Source organism: Sander vitreus, chromosome 7 (genome assembly GCF_031162955.1).
Source record: "Sander vitreus isolate 19-12246 chromosome 7, sanVit1, whole genome shotgun sequence".
NCBI classification, from domain to species: Eukaryota; Metazoa; Chordata; class Actinopteri; order Perciformes; family Percidae; genus Sander; species Sander vitreus.
Genome location: NC_135861.1, coordinates 28,937,660 through 28,961,113, shown reverse-complemented (window position 1 = coordinate 28,961,113; position 23,454 = coordinate 28,937,660). Strand labels below are relative to the sequence as shown.

At 41.5% G+C, this 23,454-nt stretch overlaps 1 protein-coding gene across 1 annotated transcript; it reads left to right on the top strand.

Moving 5' to 3' along the window:
* The first annotated feature begins 115 nt into the window (after positions 1 to 115).
* Positions 116 to 22,478, top strand: itih6 (inter-alpha-trypsin inhibitor heavy chain family member 6). The gene is made up of 17 exons (XM_078255832.1): positions 116 to 601; positions 1,382 to 1,417; positions 4,268 to 4,422; positions 6,545 to 6,655; positions 7,080 to 7,327; positions 8,680 to 8,849; positions 8,955 to 9,071; positions 10,572 to 10,743; positions 12,456 to 14,063; positions 14,292 to 14,318; positions 14,520 to 14,537; positions 14,657 to 14,704; positions 14,791 to 14,820; positions 16,848 to 16,895; positions 16,998 to 17,111; positions 19,125 to 19,508; positions 21,010 to 22,478. Exons 1-17 carry the CDS (start codon positions 488 to 490, stop codon positions 21,261 to 21,263), a joined length of 3,654 nt encoding a protein of 1,217 aa, XP_078111958.1. The 5' UTR covers positions 116 to 487; the 3' UTR covers positions 21,264 to 22,478.
* Positions 22,479 to 23,454: the final 976 nt, after the last annotated feature.

The following is a 23,454-nucleotide window of genomic DNA, read 5'->3' as shown; positions in this document are numbered from 1 at the left end:
AGGGGAAATGAAAACACGCATTTGGGAGTAATTTAGGGAATAAAACTCAGCATTTTTTAGGAGCACTCCTACAGAGAGGGGGAAGGGGAGGTGTTTTGGTAGCGGTGTATTTTCCCCAAATAGCCGAGCAGGGGTTAACAATCCCTCATTTCTCTCGTGCACCTCGGTGGCAGCAGTCTGCGAAATTTCCAGTATGCAAGCATACAAGCTGGGAGCTGCTTTCTTTAAAGCCAGTGGGACTCACGCAACTTTCTGACTCAACTTCATGCTTTTTAAGCTTTTTTTTTTCCCCCCCACAACACCAGACGGATGTTTTACTCGTATCGTAACTTCTTTCATTATCACTGCGGTGGAAGTAAACTAAGCCGAGGTGAGGGAGGAGAAAGCCGGCCCCTTGCAGAAAAGAACTTGTGTAAAATGTGAGGTATGTGCACAACTGCTGAGAACCTGAGAGCACCTCATCTGAGAGCCTAAAAGCTGAATTATCATGGACATGATGAACCTCCGGATCCAGTGCATTCTAGTGTTCCTCACTTTGTATGTGCAAGAGGGATTAACAAGGGATTATGAAGCAAACCTGGGAGCAAGTGTTCTTTTACAGGTATATTTTTCTTTATTTACCTTTTTTTCAATGTGTCAAAAATCATTGATGGCTACAATTTATGCTACTTTGTGAAACACACCCCTCTGTTAAAGCAGGCTGAGTCGAGGCAGGAACACAGTGTAACAATAACACAGAACTGTATGTTGTATGTGAATAATATCTGTACCCTAATCGCAAATATAATGTAAGACTTCTGCAGAATTAAAACTATTGGTAACACTGCAAAATGCTGTTAGTGACCATACCCAGAATTTAAGAGTAGTATATGTTTCCCAAAGTGAGATTTTGCAACCAATACTCACTGGGCCAGAACATAAAATATTTTAAAAAATATATATAAATGATATGATTTATACGTTTTCCTCTAAAGGTTTTCCACTTTTAAACATATTTGTTAATGTTAGATTCCCAGCAATGACCAGGATATGTGGTAATGTATTGACACAGCAGTGACTTGTGTGCAAAATTAACATTTGAGAGCAAATCGTGCAACCCTCACTGGCCCTGTGTACAGTGAAAGCATTTATTTCCAGTTCCACTTCCCCTCCATTCGTGAATGACTTAGATTCAGACTATCTCGACACAAAATCTTGACCCAACCCTCACATAGGCAGACTGTGGAGATTTCTTCAAAAAGGAGGAGTTTTGAACAAACAGTGGTACTAATACATTGTATTATGTGTCACATCACCACAGTGTGCTGTTGGCCTCTTAAAATCACATTTGCCAAAACTCCCCATGCACTTGAGTGACTTGCTTGTCTTGTTTCTTTTCCAGAGAGTAAGACGTCAAAGCAAACCAACAAAAGCAGTGGTAAGTTTATCCGGTTACTGCCGTTAAATGTCAAATATGAATCTGACTGTTAGTGTAAGATTGGAGCTCCTCATGAAACAACATATGAGACACAATTTCTTAGTCCCTGTTAAACATTTATTATATCTACAAATGTGAGAGAGAGGGAAAAAAACTAAGCTCTGCTACACACATTTGTATTAAGCTTTTCTCTAATCTTTGATTTTTGATTTGATTTCTTTGGGATTCAAGCTTTTTTTCTGAAGAGTTTAGAGGGGAAAAGTCAACAATCTGACACAATGAGGACAAACTAGACCAGCTGGCGTTAACAAATTGTATTTGAAAAACATTTTTTTTGTATAAAACTACTTGAAAAGTAACTTTACTTTTAGTTCAAGTAAAGTACTTTGCAGTGAAGTAAAAAGTACAATATTTCCCTGTGAAATGTAGAGTGAAAGTATAATGGAATATAAAATGAAAATACTTAAGTCAAGTACAGGCATCTTAAAAATTGCACTTATGTACAGTACTTAAGTAAAATGAGTTACTTTCCACCAGTGATGGCCTACAAAGTGAGTTGCAGACCAAGCTTCCATGGTGTCATACGTAGCTCCACTGTGGTTTCCCCTCACTTTGCTTCAGTGTTAACTGTGAAGCAATCCCCTGAAAACACACAGTAATACAGTCTGTACAGCACAGACCACAGCCTTCCTAAATAGCAGTGAGCAGGAGGGCTGATGTGGCTCTCTTCCTGCTGCCTGTCGCCTCGTCCGGCCTCGTCCGGCCTCGTCCGGCCTCGTCCTGCAGTAATGTGGCCAGCGCTGACCAGATTGGCTCACGCCAGTAAACGAGGACAGAGACGGCATGCAGGGAAATGCTTTGTGTTGTTTGGTTGACTCGTCAGAGCGACGCAGGGCCGACCGCGGTGTGGGACAAAACAAAGAACAAGTTGTGTGTGAGGTTTATGATTTGTTTTCCCTACGCATAAGGGGGGGGGGGGTTAAGTAAGCAATCACAGTTGTCTGTTATACTCAGATCTGATTGGTGCTCTCCCAGCAGTGTGTCAATGTGCCATGAAGTTAGGATCTGTGGGGATGACTTAATGACTAAATAAATATGATTTAATAAGTTGCAAAACGACATTATCAGCCAGTGGTGGAATGTGACTACATGTATTTAAATACTGTACTTAAGTGCAAATTCAATGTGATTGTACTCTAATTGATTACTTACACGTTATGCAACTTTATACTTCTACTCCGCTACATTTCTCTGACAGCTTTAGTTACTTTTCAGATGACAGTTTTTCATCCCCTTCCTGATCGGTGAAAACCATGCATCTCCAGATGTTTTGATGTTGTATGTTTGTGATAAACTGAAAGACGAAGTGTTCCTTTATGTGTTGAGGAAGTTCTCCTCCCTCTTAAGCTGAATAAAGTCTTTAAAAAGCCTCCTGGATCAGCTGGAAAATACACCGTCACAAAGCTGAAAACAGGGCTGTTTTTCTGACACCATGAAGTTTTTTAAAAACTTTTTAGAGATACGTGGTTCTCACAGGACAGCAACGCTACAAACATATGATGATCTTATAGAATATGATGCATGGCTGTAGATTAAACTATCAACAGTATATAAAGGAGTTCAAATGAGCACAACCTGTAACATCTACAGCAGTAAAATACAACATACACATGAATGCAGCAGGAATATTAATCCAGAAACATCAGATAGAAGAGGAACACACTGACAGGGAACACGTCACTGCACAATGATACATACTTTTACTTTTGATACTTTAAGTACATGTGGCTGATAATACTTGCACACTTTTACTTGTAGTATTTTTACAGTGGGGTATTAGTACGTTCACTGAAGTAAAACATTTAAATACTTCTTCCACCGTTGCCATCAGCCCTCAAAGACCACCTTTCTTGCATTCAGTGGATGACAATAATGTGTCTTGTCCAGTGGTGAAAGAAGTATTTAGATCCTTTACTTAAGTACAATTACTAATACTCTGTTACAAGTAAAAGTCCTGCATTGAAAATGTTACTTAAGTAAAAGTATGTAAGTATCCTCAAGAAAATGTACTTTAAGTATTAAAATTAAAAGTACTCGATACAGAAAAATCTTCCCGTTTTAGAGACTGGAAAGGATCCAGACAGTTGTGTGTTTAATGGTCTAATCATTTCAGCTGGACTTGTAGGTCCTTATATTGTTGGCTAGTTTATTTAGAATAAAACATCAGATTTTATAAACTACATGTGTTTTGTGTGCAAAAATCTTAATTTGTAAAGTAACTAAAGCTGTCAGATGAATGCAGTGGAGTAAAAAGTATATTTCTCTCTGAAATGTAGCGGAGTAGAAGTAGAAAGTGGCGCGAAAAGACAAGTAAAGTACAAGTACCTCAACATTTGTACTTAAGTACAGTACTTGAGTAAATGTACTTAGTTACATTCCACCACTGGTCTTGTCCCTCCATGTAATAATAATTCATTACATTTATATAGCGCTTTATCATAGACACTTGGGGGGGTTGGGGGGGGGTGACTACTTTCTACCACCACCAATGTGTAGCACCCACCTGGGTGATTCACGACAGCCTTATGACGCCAGAGGCTCACCACACACAGAGGGAGAATGTGTTTTTAGTGGTGGGGGAAACTGGAGCACCCGGAGAAAACCCACACAGCACGGGTAGAACATGCACACTCCACACAGATGATCAGGGTTCAAACCCGGTTACTTCTTGCTGTGAGGCCACAGTGCTAACCATTGGGCCACTGTGCTGTCTTGTAATGCCTCCTCAGCTCCAGTGCTTTCTGCTCCAGCCTCTGTAGGGATTTGTGCATGTGTTTGTGATGTCACTAGCTGAAGGTGACAGACTACCATGTGAGGTGTTCCGTGGTGTCCCGCTACGCTGTTACCAGAGTCCAGAGTTCAGTCTGGAACCAGCTGCCCATCACCAAGGAGGCTGCCTTCGAGGTGGACCTGCCCTCCTCTGCTTTCATCTCCAACTTCACCATGTAAGTCTTTTCACTTCCACAGTAGACAGCGCTTCTACATCACTACTTCCTGTATTTGTTTATAAGTGTATTATTTGAATGCTACACTACTACGTTTTGATTTAAAAACGAATATCTTTTGCTATGTTTACGCGTCCACACTACTCCAGAGTTTCCGAGCCTCTAAAACGGAGACATTTGGAAACTCGGCTGCCCCGGTTTTGCTTTGAAAACTCCGGCGTTGCTTTGTAGTCTGGACGGGCACAAACGGAGACCTTTGGACACAGCGACGCACATCAGTCAGTCTTATCGTTTAGGTAGGATTACAGTACAGCTCCACCTCGCCGTCGCTCCAAGCTAATAAATCCCTGATCTTACTTTTCACCATTAGTGTTCTTTCTCCAAAGTATTTTCTGTGTTTTCAACTTATACATCCATGATTTCCAACCTGAGTAATGTCCAACAATCTGCTTCCTGTTTACACCAGCACGCACATGCCCAGTGCATGAGAATGGTCATGTGATATGTGTTGTCAGACGTGTTTATATGGACGGAGATTAGTTCTGCTACTGGAGCTAAAACTCTTGTGTGGACGGAGATCTTTTTTTTCTTCAAAATGAAAACATAGTGGTGTAGATATAGCCTGAGTGTCTGTCCTTTCATTTCCTGTACTTCTAATCTCTAACATTGCCTTGAAAGCCAGGAAATGCAAACAATCACAGTTACATTTACTGTGTTTTGGATGATAATTCCTCACAACAAACCCTTTATTCAAACCCACTGAGTCAAAAGCATTAAATAATAAGTCCCTGCTATATGGGGGGGGGGGAATTGCAATAAATAAAAGTAATGTTCTCGTTCCTGGGCAGAATCCAGAAATAAAACTTCAGAGGAATTATGTAAGGGACTAGAATTCCGGTCCGGAGGAGAGATGCATAATTTGATTACCGAGAGGGTTTGCTGACCGCTCTTCTTCAAAACTGGCTAAATATAAACAAAACAAACAAGTCAACATTGCAGGCCAAACCCCAAACTTGGAGCTGGGTTTGGGAGCGGAAGCAGGTCAGGAGGAGGGGGAACCTCAGGGCACATGAATACCAGGCTTTGTAAATGGAAGTCAGAAAGTTAATAGAGAAAATGACAGGAGTTTGCCCAGTTCCCCTTTTCTCCCCCGCACAGTTTACTGAGGCAGCCTGCCAGTTTAGATACGCTACACACACACACACACACACACGCCTAAATGTACATACAGTATGCGTGCCTACGTGGAGGTGGACGTAGACTTAGATTTTTTTTAACTATGTGTGAGTCTGGAGTTGGTACAGTTTTTTATTTTTTACAACCATAATCCTTGGCTTCTGTCTTTCACAGACTCACTTACACACATTTTCACACTCAGAACCTATACAGCCGTCAGCACATCACCAAATACCCCAAAGGAGGAAAAAAAAGCTGTGGCAAATGTGTTACATTAGTTCTTTGGCATTTCTGTGTCTGAAACTAAGAACTCTGTGTTCTATGTGTAAGTAACTGATGTACAGCCGTTCCTTTACCCCCTCAGCCAGCCGGCCGGCAGCCACACATATAAATACAAGCGGCTCCATTTTCCACTCTTGCCATTCTGCTCTGTTTCTCAAACAAGACCCGCTTCAAGCCTGTGGGTTTATTTTAGTAAACCCTTGATGTTTTTTTCTCTTTGGATATATTTGTTCAAAGGGCTTGACCTTAATTTAGCACCTCGTCACGTGCCATCAGCGGTCACCGAAGTCTAGGAAGTGCACTGTGTGAATTGGATCCCACTTTGGAGCGGTGGTTTTGGTTGGGGTTTTGCCGGGTGTAGCACGCAGCGTCATCGGCCTGCAGGATCTCTCTTCATTAACGCTGTTTTCAGAGGGAAATTACTCTTTTCCACTCCTCGCCCTGTTTATGACCCCCCCCCACCCCCTTTTCCCATGGTAGAAACTCCATTTGCAAACAAGCATGATGCGTGTTTGTGAAGCAGCTTTGTGATCACTCTGGAAATACATGGAGCAAAATAAAATCAATCAATGCAGGCCAGGCGTGTTTGTGACTGAAATATAATCTGGCCACTGTGAGTCACACAGAGAGCTATTTCTTCTTCCTCTTTCCTCCATCCCATCAGCACCTCCAATGGCAAGGTGTATGTGGCCCAGGTGAAGGAAAGAGCTGCTGCCAGGAAGATTTACGATGCCGCTAAGAAGCAAGGAAAAACAGCCGGACTTGTTGCTACCAAGTCAGTCCCAAATTTGTTCTTATTTCTTTAGCTTCCACAAAATAACATTTTTGAATGTGAATTAGAGCTGGGAAATATACAGTATCGATATATCGATATATGAGGCTAGATACCGTCTAGATAAAGGCTACATTACAGTAAAGTGATTTTCTGAACTTACCAGACTGTTCTAGCTGTTCTATTATTTTACCCACTCAGTCATTATATCCACATAATTATTTTCCAAAAATCTCATTGTGTAAATATTTTGTGAAAGCACCAATTGTCAACCCTACTATGTTGATATTCATGTATTTGGTCAAAATGATATTACATACTTGATTTTCTCCATATCGCCCAGCTCTAATGTGAACCTGTTCTTACACAGAGACTGACAATCCAGTATTGTGAGTTTTCCTTCCCTTTTTACTGTGCGGTGTTCCAGAGAGCGGGAGATTGAGAAGTTCCGTGTGGCGGTGAGCGTGCCGTCGGGAGCTCGGATGTCCTTCTCCCTGAGCTACGAGGAGCTGCTGCCTCGGCGGCTCGGCCGCTACGAGCTCAGTCTGGGTCTGAGGCCGGGACAGCCTGTGCAGAACCTCACCTTAGACGTCACTATAATGGAGCGGACGGGCATCAGTTTCATCAAAGCCTTTCCTCTCAAGACGAACCGACTGCTCTCCAACACTGCTCAAGGTAAAATCTGAGTTATTACACGTCGATATACTGTATATTTTTGAGATGGGTCATTAGGATGATCAACTTTCAAAGAAGAAATCTTAAAATACTTCTACACTGTTTTAAAGTACAGGGACACCGACCATCAGGTACCACTCTCACGTTTGTACAGTAAATATTAGGGGGATACATCAGGGATACATCGATCTGCATCGATATACCGATTTAATCCTCAACGATCCAATATTATCAATACAAAGTGAAAATATCGATGCATACAGTGTAAGAGCCAATTAGTGCCCTTGGTATAAATAGGAACCAATCTTTGGTTCCTTCGGGCGCAACCCGGAAGCACATACAGTTTTTGAACACACCAACACCACAACACTACACAGGCATACATACAAGCAGTGATTTGTCTGGAAACCCAACTAAGATCTCACGGAAATAAATGGAACCAAAGGTTTTAACTGCAAATATGACTTGGACTTTTATTGATCAAGAAGGTAGAAGTGCGTCAATTACTCTACCCGTGGAACAGCACCTCAGGGGCTTAAAGCTTGGGCTTAGCCTCTACATACAGTATCATCATCTTTAAGATGCCCCTATATTTTGAAATTCCCAATTTTTTAACTTTTTATTAAATAGAGTATTTTTTTTTATGTAAATGGAAGAGTTTAGTAATATAATTGTCAAATCATATTTTGGGTCGCTTTTTGTAAATAAATGTAAACTATTGTGTTAAATGGGCTTATGTATCGTCTCGTATCAGTCGCAGGGCCCTAAAGCGAATAAATCGTGTCGTGGCAGACTGTGATATCAGTAAATAGTGTATCATTGTCCAAAGATTTGATATAATATTGTATCGTGATAAAACGTGTGAGTTACAACCCTAGTAAATATGAAGCTACAGCCAGCAGCTGGCTTAGCTCAGTTTAGCTCTATCCAAAGGTAGTCTATATCCTCGATGGTTCCACTTCCGGGATTGCTCTGTTGCAGACGGAAATTCCGCCGGATTTCACTCATTTAGGCTGCATATACATTGCCTTGGGCTTTCTTTGTGTTGGCATTTTACACTCTAAACTCCAGTGAATTTCTGAGGACTATGGTTAACTGCTCCTCAGATCTCTGCAGGGTAAATCTATTATAATTATAATAACTATTATAATACTATTTGCTAGTCTCCGTTGCTCCGTACGATTGTCATTGGTTTAAGGAAATGCCAATAAACCAGAGCACGTTTTCCCATCCCGGAATGCTGCGTGGACTCCAAATAAGAGTATTTCTCAAAATGGAAATGTTATAGATGATTACTTTAACCATTTCAGACTACGGCTACATGGGTTTAACCCTGTCCTATGTTCCTAAAGGTGACACAGAGCCTCCTGCCTCCACTCATGTGGAGCAGAGCGCCTGCTGTGCTCAGGTTCGCTACAGTCCTACTCTACGGCAGCAGAACAGCATCTCCTCTAAAGGTCTAAACGCAGACTTCATCATCCAGTATGATGTGGATCTTAAAGACCTCATGGGTGAAGTCCAGGTCAGCAGCATTGGATTTTTACTTCTGGCCTGTCAAATACACATGAGTGTGATTGTTTGTCACAATACAAAAATACTAAAGGTTGTCTTTTTTTTTTCCTCTCAGGTGTATGACGGCTACTTTGTGCATTACTTTGCTCCCAGAGGGCTTCCTGTGGTTCCTAAGGATGTTATTTTTGTCATTGATGTCAGTGGCTCAATGATAGGCACTAAGATGAAACAGGTAAAGTGGACATGGGGACATGGAGCCAGAGGTTGTAAACATTCGGGGCTCAGCCCAAACCTAGGGGGCGGGGTCCGGTGCTCCATTTACGGCAGCAGCTATATGCACTATTTTTCAAGCCATTTGATAATAATATGCCAACAAATCTGTACGTCATATGGGAAAAACATGATAGTTGCCAAGGCAAAGAATCATCCTGTAGAGCCTTCATCCTGTACTGTATCTTATTGTTTTTCAACTGTCTGAAACCAGAACACAACAAATGTTGAGTACTCCTTTTCACACCTGACACCTTAAAGGACAATTCCGGCGCAAAATGAACCTAGGGGTTAATAACACATGGGTACAAAGTCGACCGTTCTCTGGGATATGCTTTCATGCTAATCGAATGTGACCAGTTTTATTGTACTGTTCACATATACAGGTAGGCGCCATCTTGGGAAAACAGTCATGACCAGTCGAATGGCGTGCTTGAGCTACTTGAGCTATGTTACTGGTTACTTGTTACACGGCGTTCGTCGTTCGACTGGTTGTGACTGTTTTCCCAAGATGGCGCCTGCATGTATACGTGAACGGTACTGTCTTTATAAACTGTCTTTTTAGTAAACTGTCTGTACACTTACAAAGTTCTCAATGCTTTGGTTTATATGTAGGGACCCTCATTATGCTACTGTGGAAGTGTGGTGCTATTTTGAGCCTTGTTAGTGGTATAGAAATAGTGATTTCTTTTTACTTTACCCGTGCCACGACGACTAGCGTTAAAAGCTAATAAAGCTAATAAATAAACTGGTCACATTCGATTAGCATGAAAAAAAATCCCAGAGAACGGTTGACTCGGTACCGATGTGTTATTAACCCCTAGGTTCATTTTGTGCCGGAATTGTCCTTTAAAAAGGGGCAAAACTTGTCTGATGTTTCTATTTTTAAGTTCCATAACGTAGGTAGGAATATGGCATAAACAGCATTACTAATCTTGTAGTCTCGCTTTGCCAGACCTTCCTCCACCGCTGAGCTGCAAAGGAAGGTCTGGCTAGTCCACACAGCTATCAGGGATGGTTTGGTTTATTGGCATTTCTTTAAACCAATCACAATCGTCTTGGGCGGTGCTAAGTGCCGGACAGAGCAACGGTGCCTCTGCAAAATAGCCTCGGGAAGGAACTTGTTTTGGTGGAACGTGTACGTTCAAAAGTTGTTTTAGTCGTGCAACAGAAAACTCAGATTGGACAGATAGATAAAATATAATATAATAACAATATTCAAGATTCAAAATCCTTTATCAATGTCACAATTGGTAAATTCACACTGTTGCAGCAGCAAGGGAAAGGGGGGGAAAGTACAAGACACTCTAAAGATAAACAAACAATAAATAAATATAAGTTAAGAGAATAAATAGTAAAATATATTTACAGTATCACATTATTTCTGCACGGTTTATCTATCTTCATTCTGCAAAAAGAATGTGGTATTTCTGTCAATAATTCTAAACATTTCTGTCAGTAGACCAAGCAGGCCATGGGCACCATTCTCGGGGACCTGAGAGAGGGAGACCACTTCAATATCATCACCTTCTCAGACAAAGTTCACACCTGGAAGAAAGGACGAACAGTCCGGGCGACTCGGCAGAATGTACGAGACGCCAAAGACTTTGTGAAGAGGATTATTGCAGAAGGATGTGAGTTGAAATGTGATATTGTTTGATAGGGATACATTTAACTCCTGACTCATTATGATTTTAAGTTCACGATACTATTTTCTCACAATTCTTTTACAGAATAAGCTGCAGACAAATGACTGAAAAAAAATTCCTTTAGTAATATAAATTGTTCAAAACTACATATGTGTCTTCTTATCAAAATTGAACTGAGATTGTGTGTTAGTTAAATAGCAAAGGAAAAAATAATAATGATTTTTAAACCAAATCCCACATCAAAATAACTAAATAAATAAATCTCTAAACTAAGAACACATAGTGACGTCTGAAGACAAACGTGGAATCAAAAGTAGATTATGTCCTAGGCTGTTTAAAAATTGCATCGCGATTCATTTATAAAAAAAATCTAAACCGGTTGTAACCTTAAAGGACAAATCCGGCGCAAAATGACCCTAGGGGTTAATAACACGTGTACCGAGTCGACCGTTCTCTGGGATTTGTTTTCATGCTAATCAAATGTGACCAGTTTAAGCGCAAACCGCTAATTAGCTTATAACGCTAGTCGTCGGGGCACGGGTAAAGTAAAAAGAAATCACTATTTCTATACCACTAACAAGGCTCAAAATAGCACCACACTTCCACGGTAGCATAATGAGGGTCCCTACATGTAAACCAAAGCATTGAGAACTTTGTAAGTGTACAGACAGTTTATTAAAAAGATAGATTATAAAGACCGTACTGTTCACATATACATGCAGGCGCCATCTTGGGAAAACAGTCATGACCAGTCGAACGACGAACTCTGTGCTTGAGCTATGTTACTGGTTACTGGTTACACGGCATTCGTTGTTCGACTTTATAATATCGTCTTTATAAATCTCTTTTTAATAAACTGTCAGTACACTTACAAAGTTCTCAGTGCTTCGGTTTACATGTAGGGACCCTCATTACGCTACCGTGGAAGTGTGGTGCTATTTTGAGCCTTGTTAGTGGTATAGAAATAGTGATTTCTTTTTACTTTACCCGTGCCCCGACAACTAGCGTTAAAAGCTAATTAGCGGTTTGCGATAAAACTGGTCACATTCGATTTGCATGAAAGCATATCCCAGAGAACGGTCCACTCGGTACCCATGTGTTATTAACCCCAAGGTTCATTTTGCACCGGATTTGTCCTTTAACACATTTATATGGATTTTTAACCAACTCACTATGCTTTGTTACATCAACATAGTGTTGGAGCTGTGGCATTGTAGCCAAAATTGAGCTAACTCCTATAATACGGGGACAGTGGAGACTTCCAATTAAGTATTATTTATTTTTTAGCAGCAACCTTGCCTGTTCTAATAATTGCCTTATGATGGGGAGGAAGGGCCTCAGTACTGTCAGAGCAACCAAGAATAGACATATTACAATCTGGCTGAATATTTGTCTGGCATTGTTTTGAAAGATAGTTGAATATGTCAATCCAGAAATTACTTAATACTGGACAGTGCCAGAATTAAGTGTGACTGTGATCCCTCTGAGATATCACATCTGTCCAAATTTGGGTTTGGAGTAATGCAGTCTGTGTAAGACTTTAAATTGAATGAATCTGTATCTAGAGCTAATGGAGCAGCTTTGTATACTGGACGAACCTTCCTCCAATAGTTCATCTGAAGTTGATTGTTTTCAACTTCCTTATGTTTGGTTTGTCCTCTTCCTTTAACACTGATTGTCCCACTCTTCTGTATCAGGGACAAATATCAATGCAGCTCTGCTTTCAGCTGCCCAGCTGGTCAACCCTCCATCCTCTGCCTCTTCCAGCCACCCCTCATCGCACCGCGTCCCTCTGGTCATTTTCCTTACGGACGGGGAGGCAACCATCGGAGTGACGGCTGGTGACACCATCCTTAACAACGCCAAGAAAGCTTTGGGCTCCTCCTCTCTGTTTGGCCTGGCCTTTGGAGACGACGCCGACTTCCTCCTCCTGAAACGCCTGTCTCTGGATAACCGCGGCGTGGCTCGGATGGTGTACGAGGATGCAGACGCAGACTTGCAGCTGAAGGGCTTCTACGACGAAGTAGCCAGCCCTTTGCTATCAGACATCCAGCTGTCGTACCTGGATGACCAGGCGTTTGACATCACCCGCTCCCTTTTCCCCAACTACTTCCAAGGCTCAGAGTTGGTGGTGGCTGGGAGAGTCAAACCAGGGGTCAAGGATTTTAAGGTGTCAATGTCCGCCACTGATTCAAAGCAACACGTCAAGTTGGAGAACGATGTGTTGATTTCCTATGCAAAGGGGAACGGGAGTGAAGATTTACCCGACTGCTCAGGAGACTTGGAAGGAATCTCCAGCTTTGTGCACCGTCTCTGGGCGTATTACACCATCAAGGAGCTGCTCCTGGCCAAACTGAACGCTACTGACCCTGCAACTCAAAGGCTACTGGCGGACAAGGCCACCAACCTATCCCTGAAGTACAACTTTGTAACACCAGTCACTTCTTTAGTCGTAGTTAAACCGGATGCAGATGAAGCAGCTCAAACTCCAACCACCGCAAAACCCACCACGGCAGCAACTACAACCACGACAGCAATGACTACTGCCGTCACCAAAATATCTGCTGCCGGTGCGGCAAAGAAGCCCAGCACACCTTTTAACGCCAGGCCTAACAAAAGAAAACCAGACCCTCCTCAGCCACCGCCAAAGCAGAATAAAAAACACTCATCCCCAACTTCACCCCCATCCAAGAAAACCACGACAACTTCAAGTCCGAGCTCTGTCAAAACTGCCCCAGCTCCATTCTCTGGTAAAAAGCCCACTCCTTCTCAAAATGAATCCAAAGCTGTCCCTCTCCCTCCCCCCCCTCTTCCTCCTGCGGGTAAGATACCCACCTCTGTGCTTAATGCTCTAAAAACAGCGCCACCCCCTACACCTGGAAAAGTCTCCACCCCCCAGCCCAAAGCCTTGAAAACAACCACTTCCTCAACAACCACCACAATGCTAACATTCACCACCAGCACCGCACCTCCACTCAGTTCAGTCACAACTGCCCCTGCGTCCCTTCCAGGGAGACCCCTTACCCCACAGCCCAGTACAGCGAGGCCAGCCCTGCCTCCTGTCAAAGTGACTGTGCCCTCCACAGAGGCAGAAAACAGCAGCACATCTGCTCCAGATGTGCCTGAAATCACCACCGCCCTGCACAAACTGTTGTCTCCCCTCACCTCTCCCCCCCCGGCACCGGCTCCGGCTGTGGACGACAACAACACTGACCTGAGCATCGCCACCTTTGTGTCGGCCACCTTTGCTCCAATGCCTGGTGTCACAGATGGGCCGCGGCTGTGGGAAGCAGCAGGGCTTCTGGGTAGGTTACCATTTTCAGCGTGTAGCTTGCTAGCTCGAAGTTTGCTGTTTCCCCAAGTGAACAGAGTTTGACTTGCCGGATGTCAGGCAACTATCCTGGAAATGTACCTTCGTTGATCCAGACTAGGTTACACCCAGTCGAGTCTATCATCAATCAAGTTACAAGCTGAATATTCAGCAGACTTTTGTATATTTATTCCTAACTGAATGTTCTTCATCTCTCCACCAGATGTCTCCACTTTCATTCAGAGGAAAGGTGAAGCTGAATTTTATTTTTTATTTTGCAGTGACAGATCACGTTCTTCTGAGCTTTCAATCTCATTTTATCTGATACAAAAATGTATTAAAATGTAATGATATACTCTGAGAGGTGTTTGATTATGATATACCATGCTAATCAGCTACATGACAGCATTGGAACTGAATATAAATCTATCTTGTGTTCTATCTCCTATAGATATCGATCTTGTAAAAGGTGAGTGTATCGCTATTAATGCTTCTTATCCTGTCGTTTTCTGTCAAATCTAAATGTATTCTTGAGCAGCGGGACGTGTCCTAAACTTGTGTTCTCATTGCTTGCCTCTATTTTCCCAGACTATGATGCAACCTATGACTACGACTACGATCTCAACTATGACGCCTGTGAGTTTCAAATTCTCATTAGAGGCAAGAATTGTACTGCAGCTGCTTTTCAGGCATTACAAATACATTTTCTGACTTATTTCTAGGGGATGATACTGCAGACACCGGATCATTTGGTAAGTATTTAGCAGTGCTGGAATGTAACAAAATACATTTACTTAAGCATTGTACTTGAGGACAAATTTGAGGTACTCCATTTTATACTTCATACTTCCACTTCACAGCGTTATAGAGACAAATATTGTACTTTTACTCCACTACATTTGTATTTTGGTACTTTAAGTAGTACATTTTGCTCATAATACTTACTAGGGCTGCTCGACCATGGAAAAATCATACTCACGATTATTTTGGTCAATATTGAAATCACAACTATTTAACACGATTACTCATTGACTTTTGGAAAGATGTTGCAATTATTGAACTTAAAAAACAGTGTAAACAAATCAACAGTGAACACACCTTGAACTGTGAAATTTTCCAAAATACTTTTCCCCATAGGAAAAGAACAAGACAATATAAGAGTTTACTTGCAAAACGTAACGTGCAGAAAACTCGTTTCCCTCAAATACATTGTTTTTGTGATCGTTAGGAGCCGAAATGGTAATGACGATTAAAAAATGTATTAATTGCACAGCCCTAATACTTACGTACTTTTACTTAAATAATGTTTTGAATGCATGACTTTTACTTGTAGTGGAGTGTTTTCATGCCAAGTGTGGTATTACTACTTTCACTTAAGTAAAGGATACAAATACTTCTTCTACCACTGGTATTTAGTGGGAGTTATTTACAATAAATAATATGTGATTTATTGTAGAGACACTGCTTGCATATCTGTTCATAGTCCTGTCATTGGTTTCAGTGCTTTGCACTGAGAAGGGCTGTCCTTCAGTTCAGTGTTACTCAAACTTTTTACACCACGTACCACTTCAGATATGATTAGACGCTGTAAGTACCACCATCGTGGTCCACGTTAAAATAGAGTAGCATAGGCCTACCCTTTTCAGCAACGGACAGTTCACGCTAAAAACAATTATTACAATTTGACAGCCAGGCTGTACTTGCTCCGTCCTGCTAACTGAATCCAAATTTGAGGTAACTCGGGTCATATCTCCTTACTGTTTTGGATCATTTGCTTCTAGCAGGTGCTGTGGAGACTTCAGCGACTGCTTACCCTTATTTTAAATTATCTATTGTTATATACAAATATTTATGGTTCATTATTGTGTGGCACTTTTACTTTTTAAGCACTTTTAAACCTCAGCATTTACTAATTTTTAATGGTATGTATACTTTTTAACCACAAGGGCAAGTAATTTAGGTAGTATTTTAGACTTTTTAAATGTTTTTAGTCCTTTTTAATGTTAAATAATATTCCTTTAACATTGGGAGAATATTTTTTTATATTGCGACGCCGGGGCATTTATTTTCATAATTTTATATATTTTTTTATTTGTTTAAATTATTTATTTTGTAATCTCTCCAGGAGAGAGGCCAGGGCAGGTGTGGAGGTGACCTTTTATTTAAAGTTGTATTCTCCCGCTGTCTGTCCTGTCCAGTGGTTCTTTTAACCTGCTTTTAATATCTGGCTTTCTTTTAAACAGCTTTTATATAACCGAACGTGGTTTTTTAAGGAGGTTTTTAAGTTTTTTATTCACACCAGTGGTCCCCTCGCAGCGCCCATCCCGGGCATTACGTTTTAACCCAAAACTAACCCTCGTCCACTAACAAGGCTGCTCGAAATATTCCCCCCTTATCTGCACTTCTCTTCCTAATAGTTTCTATTTGGAGCCACGATTGCAGTGTTTTTGAACCATTCATTTTACCTCTGCTTACTATCTCGCCATCCCAGCTCGTAACTAATTATGGATGTGTGCGCACTCCGTTCATGAATGTAACTGTGTAACGTTAGCAAGCTGAAATCAAAACAAAAAAATATTAGTTATACAACCCCTCATTTTAAATTACTTTTAAGTGATTATAGTTTAATTATTATTGTTTTTAAATTATTTTATTTCATTTTTTTTAAATATATCAAAGATTCCATCCGCGTACTACTAGGGGGAGCTCGCGTACCACCAGTGGTACTAGTACCACAGTTTGAGAACCAGTGCTTTAGTTGAATGTCTTGTGCTTTTAGATGCTGCTCCGTCCAGACTGAGCACCATCCGGGTCTTCTCCTCATCAGGTCAACAACTTACTGTTCATGTTTTTTTATTACACCGTCAAATGTGTTTGAATATATTTGATGTACTCTTGTTGTATTAATGCTCGATGTTGTCTGTTGTAGTTGATGGAGATCCTCATTTCGTGGTCCAGCTGCCAAAGCTGCATCAGAACCTGTGTTTCACCGTGGACGGCAGAGCTAATGATGTCCTCAGACTGGTAGAGGACCCAGAGAGAGGTATGCTCACAAATATTTCTCATTTCACTTAAAGGTGCCATAGGTAGGATTGTGAAGATCCAGGACTTAGCCAAAAAATTTGAACATCAACAACTACTCAGTCCCTCCCCCCTTTCAGTTTCAGCAAATATGACAGAAAGTTAGTTTTACCTACTGCACCTTTTAAGTGTAAAAATCTACTTTTTGTTTTTTAAAACATATTTTTATTGAGATTTTCAGATTGCTTTAAACATGAACAGTAGCTCCCAAGACGCCGGCCGCCTGTATACGAGAACACGACTTTATAATCTATCTTTTTAATAAACTGTCTGTACACTTACAAAGTTCTCAATGCTTCGGTTAACATTTAGGGACCCTCATTATGCTACCATTGAAGTGTGGTGATATTTTGAGCCTTTTTAGTTGTATAAATAGCGATTTGTTTTTACTTTCCCTGTGCCCCGAATACTAGCGTTGTAAGCTAATCAGCGGTCCGCGCTAGCTTGATTCAAGCTCCAAACACACTCGAATAGAATGAAAACGTCCCAGAGAGCGATCGAGTGGGTACACATCTGTTATTTTACCCCTAGGTTCGTTTTGCGCCGGAATTGTCCTTTATTTTACGTTCAAATATATGTATTATGAACAAAGAACTGTCATTATTTCCAAGCAATGCTGTGCTGAGTTAGCTAGCTAGCTAGCTAACATTAGCGTGTTCTTGCCTTGGAGCAAACGTATGTGTTTTTGTTAATACTGTCGACATTTAGCTAGCTAGTTGTGAATGGGGCCTCCCACACTGCTTGAGCCAACCTTTCTCCCCTTGGGTTTTAGGTTTCGGGAAGTGAAAAAATTCCACCACCCCGTCCAAATTTTTAGGATATCGGGTATCAGATTTGCACAACGCTTCGGCGTACGGTGTTTCCCTCGCTCGAAAGCTTGACAGACCTCCCGCGCCTAGTTACGGTTGCTAAGCCACGATTGGCCTGTGTCGGTTTTCGGGCGTGGCTTAGCGAAGGGTCAATTGTTACATTTGTACACTCCCATAAACTCTAAAATGAATGTGCCTTTTTCCTCTCTGGACTTCACACAAATATAAGGGACATTAAGGAATATGTGATTTAACCAACAGGTATAGATAAGATGGGCAAGCATTTGAATTGTATGTACGAAAGAACAACACAAGTTAAATGTATTATAATACAATAATATATAATATATTAGACATGCATTATACATATTTGCAGAAGACCTTTTCATATATGTGAACATAAACATTCTAAATGGCCCCAAGTTGATTTCCTGTTCCTGTGTAAATGATATCATCTGACAGGAAGTTGACAAGGGGTTAGGCTGTTGCCAAGGGGGTAAGCTTCTCCTCGGAACGCATAGCTCCTATGGCGCCATTTTGATGCTAACAAGCCATCACCGTTAGCATCCCATTGACTGCCATTCATTTTGGCGCCACTTTGACAGCGAATAACTTTACATCTGAAGCGTTTAAAGACTTTATTTGTCCATTGTTTATTTCTAAAGAAACACAACAATGTATAAAAGGCTCCATTACCTTGTACCTCACGTTATGGCCCCGTAGCAAGCGTTTTTGTAAAAAACAGGCTGTAGTGCAATTTGCAAAAATCCACAGCTCCCTGTTCAGATGCACCAATCAGGGCCAGGGGGGGTGTCTAACTGCGTGTCAATCACTGCTCATGCACACGCATTAATTCTCCCTTGTGGGGGGAGGGGCTTAGGAGACCATTTTGGACTTTAGCAGACAGGGGGGAGGGACTGAGAAGTTGTTGATGTTCAAATTTTTTGGTTAAGTCCTGGATCTTCACAATCCTACCTACAGCACCTTTAACATACAAGATACACGCATTAGTTTTTTTTTTGGGGGGGCTTTTTGGCCTTTAATTGATTGGACAGCTGAAGACATAAACGGGGGGAGAGAGAGGGGGGATGACATGGGGCAAAATGCTACGGGTCGGAGTCGAACCCGAGCCCCATTTCTAAATGTGTGTCCCCTTCCTCCACAAGGTATCATTGTTGACGGCCATCTAATGGGCGCTCCCTCCAAGCACGGTGCTGAAGAGCGCACGCGGACATACTTCGACCGGCTCACCATTTCCTCGGCCACGGGCGGCTCCGGTGACATCATGATCACCCTGTCACTGGACGCTGTGGTAGTGGAAGGGGAAGGGCGGGACCATCTTCCCATCAATCAGCAGGGGTCGGTGATGAGGCAGGGGGTGACAGTTGCCGTGGACAACCATCAGAGCTGCTGGATCGAGCTGGCCAAGGACGTGCGCTTCCTGGTTCTGTTCCACCACTACAAACAGCCCAGCTACCTGCAGATGGCTCACCTGGGCTTCTACATCACAGATGGGCGGGGGCTGTCTGCTTCAAGCCAAGGCCTGCTGGGTACGTATGCACACACCAGCTCAGTGACATTCTGTATGGCAGGGTTCAATATTAAAGGACAAATCCGGCGCAAAATGACCCTAGGGGTTAATAACACGTGTATGGGGTCGACCGTTCTCTGGGATATGTTTTCATGCTAATCGAATGTGACCAGTTTTATCGCAAACCGCTAAGTACCTTATAACTGTGCAACTTGAGCTGAAATGAATGCACGTTGCACGGCGTTCGTCGTTCGACTGGTCGTGACTGTTTTCCCAAGATGACTTCTACCTGTATACGTGAACGCTACTGTCTTTATAAACTATCTTTTTGATAAACTGTCTGTACACTTATAACGTTCTCAGTGCTTCGGTTTACGTGTAGGGACCCTCATTACGCTACCGTGGAAGTGTGGTGCTATTTTGAGCCTTGTTAGTGGTATAGAAATAGCGATTTCTTTTTACTTTATCCGTTCCACGACGACTAGCGTTATAAGCTAATTAGCGGTTTGCGCTAAAAGTGGTCACATTCGATTAGCATGAAAACAAATCCCAGAGAACGGTCAACTCGGTACACGTGTTATTATCCCCTAGGGTCATTTTGCGCCGGATTTGTCCTTTAACTTTTTCGCCCACCAAAAAATTTTCCAGCCAGCCAATCAATTGATTAACAATGTTTTTTTTTTTCTGACTGGTGGGTGAAGCAAATCTACCAGCCACTTTAACATCTTACCAGCATTTGGCTGTAAATGGTGAAAATCTTGGACCGTGTGCACACACACACACACACACACACACACACACACACACACACACACTCAATGTCCACTCTCACTGTTCAACTCACATCCAAATTCAAGTTTAAGTTATTTTTTTATTTTTCGTTTCAGAGAAGTAGTCATTGGGAATCAAAAATCTCAAGTCTCAGACTCCTTACAACATTGCTAATGAAATATGTATTTAAAAAAAAAAAGAAAAGAGGATCACGCAAGTGAAAACAAAATGAGAATCTGAACATGAAATAGTGCAAGATAAAATAAGGGATCAATAAATAGAACAATAGAATATAAAAAGTAAAATAAATAAGACAGTAATTGCATATGAATAAACTGAATGTAAACAGCTTAAGATATATGTATATATATATATATATATATAATATATATATATATATATATATATATATATATAGTATATGTATGTATATATATATATGTATATATACATACATACATACATACATACAGAGCTGTTGTAAAACAGTAAGTAAAAGTAGCCTATGTAATAGGTCTGCTCGATTTATGGAATAAATTTTAATCACAATTATTTTGGTCAATATTGAAATTGCGATTATTTAACACGATTACTCACTGACTTTTGGAAAGATGTTGCATTTATTAGAATAGAATTCCCCTTCAGAACACAAGACAAAATAAGTACAAGTCTGTTTTATACTTAAATAGAGGACTTGAGTAAATGCACTTAGTTACCCCCTCCTCCTCCTGTCCCTTATCTGCCCACAGGCCAGTTTCAGCACGCTGACATGCGTGTAACAGCGGTGAAGGATTATCTGGGTGGAGGTGCTCGCCATGAGGCGGTTTCAGCCAGGGGGATCCTGAGGTGGGGATCGGAGAGCATGGCGCTCACCTTGCAGGACAAGACGCTGAAAGACACGGTGCGGAAACGCCACATGGGCAAGTGTTGGGTGGTGCCCAAGGCAGAGATAGAGAGACTGCTGGGTCACCCGTACGAGAGCTACGTGGTGAATCATGGGTAATTCTAGCCGAGTCTGCTCCGCCTTGTTGCCTCTCTGCTGCACAGCTCAGGTCACAGCAATTCTCATGGCGTTGTTAATGGACAAAAGCATGAACAAGAACTGGGACTCCGTGAGGCTAAAATGACACGTCACATGCCACACATTGTCTAATAATAATAATAATAATAATAATAATAATAACACAGGTGTGCTTACAAAAGAGGGTGACACTTTATGAAGGAGTAATGAGGAATAGGGCTGCACGATATGAGGACAATATCCAATTGCGATTATTTGGACTGATATTGCTGTTGCGATATGATTCAAGATATTGGAGGGAATAACCTTTTTTGTATCATTATTCTCATTTTCATTGAAAATTATTAAAATTCAAATGATTGTAGTGTGATTTTTTTTTTTTTTGGGGGGGCATTTTTAGGCCTTTTATTGACAGGAAAGGGGAGAAAGAGGGGGAAGGACATGCAGCGAAGGGTCGGAAGTCAAGGACTGAGCCTTTGTACATGGGGCGCACGCTTAACCAGGTGAGCTATCCAGGCGCAATTAATTGTGCAGCCCTAATGAAGAAGTATGGTTCGACTAATGTAGTGGCTAAGGGCTGAACAGTGCTGCTGTTCTCTGTCAGTGAGTTGGACTTTGATTCAAGCCGTGCGTTCGGTATCTGAAACAGACACAGTGTCCTGCAGTTGGCATGGCAACCACAAAATGTCCATTTGTGCTGCAGCAGTTTGCGCTTCATCCGTAATGTCTCGCACACTAACTCTGTTCACAACCTCGAAGATGTTTATCAGATTATTCTTATATGTCATCGTGGAATGATTATTAGGCAAAAGCCAGATTCTTGTCATTGTTCAAACTGTATCATTCTGTAAGTTGTATGTTTTTAGTACAAGTGTATATAAAACATTATTGTATGTATGTATGTATAGACACAAAACTCACCTGGATGTTCAAGAAGAAACACAAACCAGAAATCCGGGTCTTTCCAGGTTTGCCATGTGCTTTTTATTGTTCTATCATTTCATTCATAGTTTAATTCATTTTATTTGTTACACAAGACATTAGGCATTGCTCACGTACTAGTGATCAAACAAGGACAGTAAGTTTTCTACTACTCAGCCTGACACTATTTTGAACTTTTGTCAATTTCAAGGGATATTGTCAATAGTGGTTTCCAAAAAGGCCAAACTGGATGGAAATTAAAAGAGTACAACCACACATGAGGCTTTCTTTTTCAATAAATAAAAAAAGAAAAGGGGACAGTATCTGATGCTGAGGAAGGGCAGGGGAGGGAGGGCTTCAGATATGCTCAGAGTAAACAGTATTCCAGTTTTTATCAGTTAACATGTTTCCAGGATGAAGAGCACACACAATGTCGAATAATGCAGTGTGAAAACGTTGGACACACAGCTGTATAGATTTTGATTTCCGCTCCGTGACCGACTGTTGCTGTTATCCTTCCATCAAAACCTGTCTTAGTAATGCTAATAACCGTATTAAATGGCGACGCAACACTGGAATGATCACTGAATAAGGGGGACGTAACAAATGACAAGACACAGCAACAAAAACAAAATTATTTGAGTGTGCATCACTTTTAAAATCCATTTTATATTGTGTATCAGAACATAATCTAACAGCATAGCATATTCAGCATTTGACATAAATTCTTTCCACAATACGGAAGTGAAATTCAAATAAATAGAGCATAACAATAAGACACGTCAACACGCCGAACACGCCATAACTTTGTATAGAGTTGCTAAGGGATTTGTCGAGCTGGATGAAGTGAGCTGGAACTGTGTCAGTGTTTTAAAGAGAACGATCAGGGCGTCTGTCTGTTGTGTAACATCCCTTTTGCTTGATAAAGGTCTAGTACCGAAACCTTGCCAGCTATTGAATTCAAGTTAGACAGTTTGGGGGAGTTTCTTTGCAACTCCTCACCTACTCGTCCCCCTCCGACGCACCTGTCTCCCATTATGTATAATGTGAGTAGATGTGCGAATGATTTTTCTGTTGTGGGTGTGTAACGTGCCACAGATCAGTCTGGCTGTGAGTGAGTGAGTGAGTGAGTGTCCACTGCAGAGATATATGAGCCTTCAGTCAGGTGTACAATAACAGCCCATCCCTTCTATAGTATTCAGTCAGATCTGCAGAGCAACAAGCACTACCAAACTGCACTTTTCACATGTGT

Coding starts and splice junctions, on each gene's coding strand:
- itih6 (XM_078255832.1), top strand. CDS start 488: ATGGACATGATGAACCTCCGGATCCAGTGCATTCTAGTGTTCCTCACT. Junction 1,418..4,267: donor GCAAACCAACAAAAGCAGTG/GTAAGTTTATCC, acceptor TGATGTCACTAG/CTGAAGGTGACAGACTACCA. Junction 8,850..8,954: donor ACCTCATGGGTGAAGTCCAG/GTCAGCAGCATT, acceptor TTTTCCTCTCAG/GTGTATGACGGCTACTTTGT.